The 13,316-nt window shown below is 35.2% G+C and overlaps 1 protein-coding gene across 1 annotated transcript; it reads right to left on the reverse strand.

Annotated features, from left to right (window-relative positions):
* Positions 1 to 11,743: 11,743 nt before the first annotated feature.
* LOC131606298 (GDP-mannose transporter GONST3-like) lies at positions 11,744 to 13,316 on the reverse strand. The gene is made up of 2 exons (XM_058878550.1): positions 13,181 to 13,316; positions 11,744 to 13,001 (listed from the first exon to the last, which is right to left on the reverse strand). Exon 2 carries the CDS (start codon positions 12,999 to 13,001, stop codon positions 11,895 to 11,897), a length of 1,107 nt encoding a protein of 368 aa, XP_058734533.1. The 5' UTR covers positions 13,181 to 13,316; the 3' UTR covers positions 11,744 to 11,894.

Consider the following 13,316-nt stretch of genomic DNA (forward strand, 5'->3'; position numbering starts at 1 on the left):
AAGGGGTTGGTAAATTTGAAAATGATTTGGATGAGACACTTTGCCTGATTTTATTCTAAGAAAAAAAAATTAGGATTAAATTCCACAAAAATAGGTAGAAGGATTAATTGATTTTCTTAAAGTAGCAATAATCACTTAAATTTATAAGTTTTCTGATTCGAAATAATAATAATAATAATAATAATAATAATAATTGATATTATTATTATTATTATTATTATTATTATTATTATTATTATTATGTCAATTGAACTTGAATTTGAAAAACAGGAATTAATTGTTGTTAATTATGCTAAAGTATAGTGGATCAACCAAGAGATTAAGACGTTCAACTAATAAAATTAATAAAGTATGATTTCATTAAATAAAAAGAGATTAATTGTATATTTTACCCCGTCAGTGAATCTCAAATATTCACAGATAGTATTTTATATGTAATTAAAAAAAAGTCAAATATTTATAAAACTTTAACAATTATAATTTATTGACGGTGTAAAATTTTTTACTTAATATTAAATATAGTTAAAGTGAATGTACTATATTTTTTATTTGGGTCATGCTAAAATGTGCCATAAGGGCACATGTTAACTATAATTAGAAAAAGTCAAATATAATTAAATATAATAAATTTATATTTAAAGTTTGGAGACATTGAATGCACATGTTTTAATAAAATATTTCTATAAATAGCTTATTAAATTGTGCCTTTGGGATACATTTTAGCTTTTCCCTTTTTTTTTTTCACATACTTAACATTAAATGTACTATATTTTTTATTTTCACATAATTAAACTGGTACTATGTTTTTTACAAATTACTATTTGTTATTTTTAATATTGTTTTTTTTATAATATCTGCTCCCTTAAAAAATCTAAAATGTTTGGTGACATGATTAAGTAAAGTTTTGATGTGGAACGTATGTCATTTTCTATTTATAAGTTAATTGAACCGTTAATTTTACCAAATACTTCAATGAGCTTATAAGCTATCAGTCTCAATCATCAGCTATAAGCTATAAGTCATCAGCCACCAGCTATCAGTCATAAGCTATAAGCTATAAGCTAGCTAATCAGTCAACCGCTATTTTTAGCCAACAGATCGAAAGTGGCATTTTTTACCATATAAACCAGTTTTATAATGATGACTTAGAGCAACTTTAATATAATATGAATTTAGTGTGGAGGATTTCATTATAAAGAGACTTTATACTAATAATAGAAATTCTTCTTTTTGAACTTGTGACTAACCCAAAATAGTATTTTTAATTATTTTATAATTTTATTTTACTTATTTACTATAATAAATAACTAAGAAATTTATAAACAAATTTTTAATAAAAACAACAAATGAATAAAAATAAAATGATTATGTAAATTCACACATATATTAACAAGAAGTAGAAATGTGTCAACAGGGGAGGGTTCTAAGGTGGTATTGCACGCGGCTGCGAACTCGGATCCGATTCTGCATCTTGTAGGGAACAATTGTAACACCCTGGATTTCCGCTTACCCCACAGGGCTTCCGCCCTACCAAGCATGTCACCAGCTTAATCAATAATCCCCGCTTACCCCACAGGGCTTCCGGCCTACCAAGCATGTCACCAGCTTAATCAATAATCCCCCCTAGGTCCGCTTATCGGCTGCCCAGGAAATATTGTTTTTGCCTCCCGCAGGAATCGAACCATGTACCTAGGGGTTAAGTACATATTCATAGCAATTCCTGCTACCAATTGAGCTAGTAGCTCAAGTGGTAGCAGGAATTGCTATGAATATGTACTTAACCCCTAGGTACATGGTTCGATTCCTGCGGGAGGCAAAAACAATATTTCCTGGGCAGCCGATAAGCGGACCTAGGGGGGATTATTGATTAAGCTGGTGACATGCTTGGTAGGCCGGAAGCCCTGTGGGGTAAGCGGAAATCCAGGGTGTTACATTAAAAAGGCGCCTTTTAATGTAACACCCTGGATTTCCGCTTACCCTGCAGGGCTTCCGGCCTACCAAGCATGTCACCAGCTTAACCAATAATCCCCCCTAGGTCCGCTTATCGGCTGCCTAGGAAATATTGTTTTTGCCTCCCGCAGGAATCGAACCATGTACCTAGGGGTTAAGTACATATTCATAGCAATTCCTGCTACCAATTGAGCTAGTAATGTAACACCCTGGATTTCCGCTTACCCCACAGGGCTTCCGGCCTACCAAGCATGTCACCAGCTTAATCAATAATCCCCCCTAGGTCCGCTTATCGGCTGCCCAGGAAATATTATTTTTGCCTCCCGCAGGAATCGAACCATGTACCTAGGGGTTAAGTACATATTCATAGCAATTCCTGCTACCAATTGAGCTAGTAGCTCAAGTGGTAGCAGGAATTGCTATGAATATGTACTTAACCCCTAGGTACATGGTTCGATTCCTGCGGGAGGCAAAAACAATATTTCCTGGGCAGCCGATAAGCGGACCTAGGGGGGATTATTGATTAAGCTGGTGACATGCTTGGTAGGCCGGAAGCCCTGTGGGGTAAGCGGAAATCCAGGGTGTTACATTAAAAAGGCGCCTTTTAATGTAACACCCTGGATTTCCGCTTACCCCGCAGGGCTTCCGGCCTACCAAGCATGTCACCAGCTTAATCAATAATCCCCCCTAGGTCCGCTTATCGGCTGCCTAGGAAATATTGTTTTTGCCTCCCGCAGGAATCGAACCATGTACCTAGGGGATAAGTACATATTCATAGCAATTCCTGCTACCACTTGAGCTACTAGCTCAATTGGTAGCAGGAATTGCTATGAATATGTACTTATCCCCTAGGTACATGGTTCGATTCCTGCGGGAGGCAAAAACAATATTTCCTAGGCAGCCGATAAGCGGACCTAGGGGGGATTATTGATTAAGCTGGTGACATGCTTGGTAGGCCGGAAGCCCTGCGGGGTAAGCGGAAATCCAGGGTGTTACAACAATGACCGTTCTTCATCCGATATTAGTGAATTTAGTAATATATCAAGAAACAATCATAGGTTGTGGGGTAACTTAGATGGAGAGGCGGAAGCCAAAATTTGGAAATCCATGCAAGCTTTGGGTGTTGTCAATCACGGCGGGGAAGATAGTATTTTGAAGAGATTGGAGGACATGGAGAATGAAGCGTCGTCGCGGAGAGTTTATAGGAAGGAGAACAACAAAGGGTCCTTATGTTAGTCGGCACCTTAAACATTAGAGGAGGGGGGAACGCTTTGAAAAGGAAAAGGATAAGTGCGATAATTTCTAAAAGCAAGGCGGATATTTTTTTGATTCAAGAAACTAAACTTGTAAATATGCATGAGTGGGTGGCAAAGAGCTTTTGGAGGGGTGGTGACATTGGTTTCTCGTTTTCCAATTCGGTTGGTAGATCGGGAGGTCTTTTGACATTGTGGAAAGAGAACAATATGGAGGTGGTGGCTAGTTTCAAAGGAGAGGGATATCTAGGTATCAAAATTTTGAAGGATAATATTTTTTACTATGTGGTGAATATATATTCTTCTTGTGATATTTCTAAAAAGAGAGCATTATGGAGGAAGCTTTTAGAGTTGAAAGAAGTTTATAATGATGGTGAATGGATCTTGGGGGGGATTTCAACACTACCAAGAATCGGAATGAAAGAAAAGGTAGGGGTGCGGTCTCTAATCCAAATTCTAATACTACGGAGATGAATGAATTTGCGGATTTCATTGAAGAAAGTAAATTGGTCGATATTCCTTGTAAAGGAAAAAAGTTCACTTGGTATAGTGGTAATGGCACATCGATGAGTAGGATCGATAGATTTCTTATCTCGGAGAACACGGTGAAGGAATGGGGTGTGGTTGGCCAATTTGTAGGTGATCGAGATGTCTCCGACCATTGTCCTATATGGCTAGAAGTTGACAAAAATAATTGGGGTCCAAAACCATTCAAATTTAACAATGAGTGGTTCTCTTTTGGATCCTTCTATTCTTTTGTTGAAAAGGAGTGGAATGATATAAAGGTTGAAGGAAGAGGAGATTACGTGTTGAAAGAAAAACTTTTTCGTTTAAAAGGTAGATTAAAATGGTGGAATAAGGAGGTTTTTGGTAAGATTGATTTGGAACTGGAGGAAGAGGCGAGGAACATCAATGATGGGGATGATAGGTTGGAAGTGGAAGGGGAAGATCTTCATATCGGAATTTTAAAAGAGAGAAGGGAAGCTACTAGTAGATTTTGGTCAAGGTTGAGAATTAAAGAAAACATGCTTCTTCAAAAATCAAGAATGAAATGGCTTAAGGAGGGGGATTCTAATAGTGGGCTTTTTCATAAAGTTATGAAGGAGAAAAGAAGACACAATCACATAGGGCCTATCAATTCTAGTAGAGGTGTGTTGGATTCGGTAGAGGGAATTAAGGAGGAGGTGTGCCATCATTTTTCTAGAAAATTCGGCGGAATTAATGGTGTTTCCACTAGTCTTGAAGGGATTACTTTTGATAGGATTAGTGTGGATGAGAAAAATTGGCTTGAGAGACCTTTTCATGAGGAAGAAATAATGGAAGCGGTGGGGAATTGTGGCGGAACTAAGAGCCCGGGGCCGGATGGTTATACTTTTCTTTTCATAAAGAAATGTTGGCCAATTTTGAGAAACGACTTTTTGAAGTATTTCGATCACGTGTTCAACGGAGGCGATTTGGCTAAGGTAATTACATCATCTTTCTTAGCTTTGATTCCGAAAGGTTCTAATCCGTTGTGTTTGGATGACTATAGACCCATTTGTTTAGTGGGGTGTATGTATAAAATAGTGTCCAAAATGTTAGCGGGTAGATTGAAAAAAGTTTTGAATTCGATTATTTCTCATTGTCAAAGTGCCTTTGTTCCGGGTAGACAATTACTCGACGGAGTTTTAGTGGCCAATGAGGTGGTGGATTATGCTAGAAAGGAGGGGGGTTCTTGTTTACTTTTTAAAGTAGACTTTGAAAAAGCTTACGATAAGGTCTCATGGGACTTTCTTCGGTCTCTTTTAGGAAAGATGGGTTTTGGAGAAAAATGGAGGAAGTGGATGGAGTTATTGGTGTTCAAAAGCGACATGTCGGTGTTGGTTAACGGGAGTCCAACAAAGGAATTCGGTGTTAAGAGAGGTTTAAGACAAGGTGATCCTTTATCACCGTTTCTTTTTGTTTTGGTGACGGAGGCCCTCACGAGACTTGTTAGAAAATCTATTGAGATTGGTGAATTTGAGCATTTTGATATCAATAGGAGGTGTGGGGTGGACATTCTACAATTCGCGGATGACACTTTGTTAGTTGGGAAGGGGTCTTGGAATCATGTCAAGGCTTTGAAGATGGTTTTGAGAGCTTTCGAAGTTGTGTCGGGTCTTGGTATTAACTTTCACAAGAGCAAATTGATCGGTATTAATGTGTCTAGTTTGTTTTTGGAAGCCGCGGCCTACTTTCTTTCGTGCAAGATCGAGAGTAGCAATTTTCTTTTTCTTGGGATACCGATTGGAAGCAATCCTAGGAAGGAAGCTACTTGGACATCTTTATTGGAAAAAATGAAAAAGAGATTGGCGGGTTGGAAGAATAGAATGCTTAATCTTGGAGGTAGAATTACTCTTTTAAAGTCCATTTTGAGTTCTTTAGCCATATTCACTTTGTCTTTTTACAAGATGCCGACAAGAGTGATTAAAGCGGTTACGGCAATTCAAAGCAATTTTTTATGGGGTGGAGTGGAGGATAAAAGAAAGATTCATTGGGTGGGTTGGAAAGGTGTGACTCTTCCTCTAGAGAAAGGTGGATTGGGAATAAAAAATTTAGCCGAATTTAATTTGGCTCTTTTGAACAAGTGGAGATGGAAGATAATCCAAGGGCATAATTCTTTATGGTTGGAAGTGTTGAAGGCGCGTTATGGAGATTTGAGCTTGCATTTGTTTTGTGAGGGAGACTCTCACAAATGCACCTCTCATTCCTTTTGGTGGAGAGATATTTTGAAGGTTAGTATTGTTTCGTCTAATCCTTTACATGTTGACCCCATTATAGCGAATTGTAGTTTTAAGGTGGGAAATGGATTTAATACTCCTTTTTGGGATTCTTGTTGGCGGAATAACTCTATTTTAAAAGAGGAATTTCCGGATTTATTTTTGGCTTCTCACCTTAAAAAGGTTTCGGTAGCGGCTATGGGTGGGTGGATTGACGGGGTTTGGGTGTGGGGTGATCTTGGCATCTCGGTTGTTGGAAGGGATTCGGTTTTTTTACAATCTCTTTTGGAATTAAAGGAGATTTTGGTTAATTTCGGTAGCTTGAGGAATTCTAAGGATGAGGTTGATTGGATGTTGGACTTGACTAATGGTTATTCGGTTTCCTCTTGTTATAATTTTTATGCTTCTAGGCGCATTTCTTTTGGTCCTCCGGTTAAGGGCGAAGAGGCTTTCAATTTGTTATGGAAAGCGGATGTTCCCTTCAAGATCAAGGCGTTTGGGTGGAGACTTTTTTTGAATAGATTACCTACTAAAGATTTATTGGTGGTTAGAGGTATTAATTTAAATCATGATAATTTAATGTGTACTTTTTGTGGTTCTCATGTTGAAGAGGCGGACCATATTTTCTCAAAATGTTATGTGATTAAATTGGTTTGGGAAGAAATTGCTTCGTGGGTGGGTTTTTCGGGTTGGTCGGAGGAAGATTGTATCCCGTTTTTTGTGGAATGGCATTCTTTGGGCCGTTGTAAAAAGGTTAATAGCGGCAAATTGGGGGTGTTTTGGCTAGCTACCACTTGGATCATTTGGATGACAAGAAATGGCTTTTGTTTTAGGAATGATGTGTGGAACATTAACAATATGGTTTGGAGTATCAAATTTTTGGCTTGGAGATGGGCCTCTTACGGCAATATTACATATTCCAATTGTAGTTTTTACGATTTTTACAAAGACCCTTGGTCTTTTTTATCGTAATTGTAATTGGTTGTAATATTGATTTTTGTCGGCTTTGGGCCGTTTTGTTTGTAATCGGATTGGGGAACCCCTAGTTCTCCCTTCAATATATCCCTTGCTTAAAAAAAAAAAAAAGGTGTTGGTTATTTAGCGAGTGTGACAACCGACAAGAAATATAGTTTAATATAGAAACTCATTAGTTAATTTCATTTATAATGAAAGGTGCAGCAGCACATTATGAATTTATGATAGACAATTAAGGGTTACCTACGGATAGGGCCACCCTTGTCATTGCCAAGGTGAATTGCATGTGATTTACTACTTATTAACATGTGAAATTCTATTAATGAAACTATTAAATAGAAAAATTAATGAAACATTAAAAAACCTTGTAAAGAAAAGGTAAAAGAGACATTTTGTCTAAAACTTGTAGTTCCAATTAGACACTGACAAGTAAATTGCAGGCCTGTAGTTAATTACAAGGACATTTGGCTTAATGTATAGTGTGGGGTCATGCTCATGCAAACCATAATTTGGATGATCTTATTTGGAGATTAGAGATGAAGATTTTTCTTGTGGAGTTTAAATGCTTAGCCTAATCTAATTTTTAAGTTAACATATGTTTAAAATAAGATAATCATTTAGAAACATTCAATTCTAGTGTATTTGATTAACAAGAAGATAAAGATGAAAAATGTGTCACAGTCTATTTGTCATTGTGAACATCGATTACTACTTGAAAAATCACTCAAGATATTGTCAAGCTAAGATGTATTCATTGGATCTAACAAGGAGGATTAATAAACTTCAATAATTATGTTTTTAGAAATATTTATATATATATAAATTGATATTTTAAGGATATTCATACAAAAAATAAACAAATTAAGTATATATTGTATTTTGTCAATATATATAAATACAGTAAAAAGGAATGTAGATGATATATCCATAATTATATACGTGTCCATTTATATATAAAATAATATTTTAAGAATATTCATACAAAAAATTAAGTGTATATTGTATTTTCTAATATATATATATATATATATATATATATATATATATATATATATATATATATATATATATATATATATATATATTAAAAGGGATGTAGATGATATATTTGTAATTATAAGTGTCAATTTTCTTTGATGCAGCGTAGTCATCATTTAGTATGAGTTGAGTGAGTCTTAGACCTCCGATATCCCTCTAAATTAGGCGAGATGTTGGTTTTCAGGGAAGGTTCAAATGTGGCATTAAGCCACAATTGGAGCAGCCAAATTGGACCAGAGACCAGGAGGCTTTCAGGATTCTTCCGTTCTCTGAGAACAAGAGAAGCGAACCTAGAGATTCATAAACACCACACAAGATCAGTTTGCTAAGGCAGACGTTCATCTTTTCATGTAATTGACTTGCTAGAGGCACAAATTTCTTGGCCACTTTGAGGGATCGAGAGCAAAAAACGTAGCAAAAAAGTCAGTAAGTGAGGAAAGCTATGTGTTCACGGTCTCCTACAATATCAGTCAAGGTGTAATGTTCTTCTAAGTATGTGGTATATGCAAAATTATTAAAAACGAATTTTGGCTTAGTCTAATAATTTGTGAGAAATATGAGTGTGTCCACTCTTTAAACTTTCTGCAAATCTTTTGTATTCAAAGCATTTACATTAAATATTATTTACTTCATTAACTTTGTTTCTCGTCTATTATCTTTATTTAAAGTTTATTGTTTATATTCAATTATGTGTTATTCAGACATACTAAACCCAAAACACACACCCTCTTCTATATCTTTTTCTTTGCACAAATTGTCTTTGAAATTTTTTAAATTAATCTTTTAAGTGAACTAAATCCGTGGTTGTTTACTAAACATATCCCTAGTCTCACACTAAGGTATTGTCAAATTACCATTTTATAAGTTATTAAAAGTCAAACCTTATCATCAAGGGTTATAAGTAAATAATCAACTACTCAATTTGAAGCCAAAATAAACATTTGAACTTCATTATTGTTTTATCACAAAAATGTCTTCGGTATGTTTGAGAAGATAATTTTAGAAGAATGGGAAAGATTAATTTGTTTTTAAGAAATTAAACAAACTATAAAATATTTTTAAAAATAAATTAAGTGTGATTGAATTGTTACCACATATAAAAAATTTCGTTTAACTTTTTTTATTATATACCACTTTGAAAAATCATTTTAAAATACCAATAAATAAATAATAATATTTTTCTATTATACTCTCAAATATTTATTATCATTTCTTCTTCTTTTCTTTTAATTTTTTCTTCATAACATTAATGAAGAGTAATCTCGTAAAATCTTTTATAGTTTCTCTCTTTCTCCTTTTCATACTAATAATAATTATATTTTTTAATATAGGTAGAATAGTCAAAACAACTTATAGTGAAAAAAAAAATATGGAGCATATATAAGATATAGACATAATTCTTAAAAATCATTATTTTTAAAATTCTCTTAAATCACCCTTTCAAATATACTCTTACGCTGTATAAAAGAATTAGGTGAAAATAATTAAATGATTTTGGTCAGAAGAATTTTAGAAGATTTGCTTTTATTCATAACACCAAAAACCCTCTTAATATGGAGAACTCAAAATTTATATTGAAGGAGGACTTTGGAGGATTTTGAAGGGCTTGCATGAATTTTCAAAATATCTTTTATGTTATTATAGTATTCGAAAAATTAAAAATATAATAATGATATACACTCTTTTATCAATTTATAAAAAATTATTTTTTCAAAAAATATTAAATATTTTTCTATATTTTTTTAAAAAATTTATTTTCTGAAACCTTTATCTCCCTCCCATCCAAACTACTAAATATAGCCTTAGGGTTTATTTGAATTGTCGGTGGACATAATTGATTATAGAAGAATTGAGTTTGGTAGAATTGATTTTATCATAATTGAGTTTAGTAGAATTGATTTATGTTTGAATACATTTATATAAAAATGAGTTGGACAATAAATTTCAACGAAAAAACCATCCAAAATCAATTCTGGAGGCAGAAGATATAAATTCTAGCTTCAAGTAGAATCAATTCTGGAGTCAGAATCAATTCTACTTTTACCTAACCAAACATCTTAAAATTACCCAAAATCAATTCTACACCTCTAAAATTGCTTTTGGTCCTTCAAAAACCAAACCAAACATGCACTTAGAAAAAGAGGAAAAAAGATAAACAGGTACTTTGGACCAACATGGCCAGTTCCATGAAAAATAGGACCCTCAGTGTTTGTCTACTATAAGCAGTCCTCCTTTGCATTTGAAGAGGGTTGTTTGTGACCTTTTAGTCACATGACAAAAGATCCAATCACTGCACCAAGATTCTTTCACAATAATGTCTTTATGCCAACAATAAAATATTTTCTAATGTGAATTTCATAGAATCCAACCTCCCATAGCAGTACTTTAACATGTCTCAAGTGCCCAATAGTTGTGTTTTAAAACAAAGACATTAACCAAATAAATCATAAGCAAAGGTATAAAGATAGGTCTATTTCAGAGAAAAAAGAAGAACAAATACTAACTATATATAACTACGTCCCAGAAGCTACTGCTAAGTGTAGTGAATCTTACAGCAGTCGGTATGTCAACTCGCATCCGTTAGTGCAGATCCCCGCGAGAATTGCCCCGTTCGAAACCTCAAGATGGGAAATTTCCTCTTGTGGGGACGGGGATAGACAACAAAGTCTCCCAGAAGACACTTCGGGAACGAAGACGGCGAACATATCCTCTATCCCGCGGGAATGCATCCCCTGCCCTGCCCCATTGACATCCCTAGCTGTCGGACAACGACACGTGTTTGACTCTAGGACATGTCGAATATGAAGATTGTCTATTTTCATTTGTTAGCTATATAAATATTTCGGATAAGCATTAATATATTTCCAGCAATCAAACCTGGCAATAACATGATCTTAAGCCAAATGAAACTGAAATCGAAAAAGCAGATGACATCAAAAAATGAACAGAAAGAAAAGAGATGCGATCCACTAGGAAAATCCCCCGGATTTGAGGTTTATCTTTTTATCACTAAACTAAACGTTGAAGTTAGCAAGACAAATCATTATCATTTCCTAACTTCCTCTATAAAATCTAATCCTTGAGCATCACCTTAAAATGGGAATGCAACAAGATTACTTTGTTAAGTGTAAAAAGGGATGATGGATTGCCTACCATGGCGGCACCATAGGCCGCAATGGCGTGTTTATATGGCAGTTTTTTTACCTTCTACGGTTCTATCATTGATAACATTAGGATATAACTCTGGACATTAAAAACGTAACCCCAATTCGTGGCACTCCTACCCAAACGCCAATATGATAGAGCTTTAAATTAAGCATATTCAGATTCAATCAACAGAAACTTATCCTAAATACTGATCAAGAGTGTCGCAAACACTAGCAAGAATCAAAATTCTTCCTTGAAAACAATAATTGTCAGATCTCTATCACATCAATGCAACTCATTAGGGAGATGGCATATAAATACTGACATGTAACCATTTCAGATACCCAGTAAGAAAAACAGACTCAGAAAAACATGTGCTTGGATAGGATAGATAACAATACAATGTTCATTCTACAGAATCGCAAGGAAAATAAGACAATGAAAATTGAAATAATAAAATGATGCAGTTAAAAAGCTCAAAAGTAAGAGAACTAAATTGATAGTCATTTTGTTTATCAAATAAAATGCTATATAGAGTAATGCAATCCGGACAATACTAGAATCGTTTCATCTATCATTTTGTTTCTTACCTAAAACATAACACTATAACAGCCAATGTAAAGTAAACAAAACGCTACATACTTGAATCTGATGAGCTTGACATTCATTGAGATATCATTGGTAAACGAATATTGGATTGACGTGTGAAAAAATGATAATATCATTTAAATCGGATACCTGTGCAACATACACTTTAAAGGCAGTACGGATATTTCGCTACATGAATATAATTTCAATTTCCCGCCCTTGATTTATTAACTTCGGTATCACTAATATTGGTCTCAGAATTGGCTTGCATTTCAAGCAACTTCAGTTGTTCCTCCTCATTTTCTTGTGCGGTTACCTGTTTTGGTTCTTTCGGTTTACTTGTTGATTGCTGATACAGAACCCCACCTAGCATACAGATCAAAAGACCCACTGTACCGACCCACGTCGAGTGCTTATCCCATATCACCAAATTAATCATAACTGTCAACAATTTGTTCACTATACCAAGAACAGTAAACCCAGTTGCAGAAATAGCCCTACGGCACGAAAATCCAAAGAAAGAGATCGCCAGACCGAACAAGCACGATAGCCCCACAGGCAAAACCACTGAAAACGAGTGCCAATCAGACTCATCACTGATCTCATGCTTTATCTTCTTCAACTCACCCATTATCAACAACTCCAACGGAAAAAGCATAAGAGCCTCAATATTATTATACAACACAAGACCCCAAGTGTTCAACTCAATCGTCGTAACCACATGCTTTATGTAAACAAAATCAATCGTCATACTAACCAAATACGCCACCGCCCACATATAAGCCGCGAACGTAAACTGATAATCCGTCGCAACATAAAGCACACTCCCCGCAAAAATCGTACCCAACGAAGCCCACGTCTTCAAAGACGGCCACGGCCGATTCAAAAACACCGACTCCCCAACCGCAACAAAAATCGGAACAGCCGATCGGAACACAATGAAAGTATCCACATTGGCATGTAAAAGCAACTCACTATTGGTAAAAAGAGACAGATAGAAAATCACAGCAGCGGGTAAAAACCGCCACATTGTAATCAGATCAAGCTTATCGTGTTCGACAAGCTTAAGCCATCCACAGAGAAAAACCCCGGCAGCACTAGTGAAGTACTGTAAAGCGGTAAGGGCGCCCGGGTAAGGGAATTTCATGACAGCCCATTTGTTGATAATTGACAGTAAAGATGCAGATAAACAATAACCAGCAGCAACACCATAAACTGAAACTTGATGAACAATTGAACTATACCAATTTCCAACAACACCATCATTCTCATTCACATTCAAATTCATCACATTCACATTATCTTTTGACATCTGAACAAAAAGCATAAATTTTTAGTGTTAAAATCAATCTATGGAATCTAAAAAACAGATCTTGAATTCAATTTGAGAGTGTAGTGTGAAGTAAAGCAGTGTGAAACGTGAAACGACAAGGGTTAGTGCGTTTTGGGTGTTGTTGAAGAAATTGAGAGAAGAGAAAGGAAGTAACTAACCTGAGAAGTGGAAATTGAAGAGAGCGTTGTGAAGTGAAAGCGAAAATGTTTGATGTTTCTAAATGTTTTTGTTCGTTTTTGATTTGTTATTGGGTTTTGTTATTCTGTGTTTGGTTTGCTTACCGTGACTTCCAGG

The sequence above is a fragment of the Vicia villosa genome, linkage group LG5 (assembly GCF_029867415.1).
Source record: "Vicia villosa cultivar HV-30 ecotype Madison, WI linkage group LG5, Vvil1.0, whole genome shotgun sequence".
NCBI classification, from domain to species: domain Eukaryota; kingdom Viridiplantae; phylum Streptophyta; class Magnoliopsida; order Fabales; family Fabaceae; genus Vicia; species Vicia villosa.

Coding starts and splice junctions, on each gene's coding strand:
- LOC131606298 (XM_058878550.1), bottom strand. CDS start 13,001: ATGTCAAAAGATAATGTGAATGTGATGAATTTGAATGTGAATGAGAAT.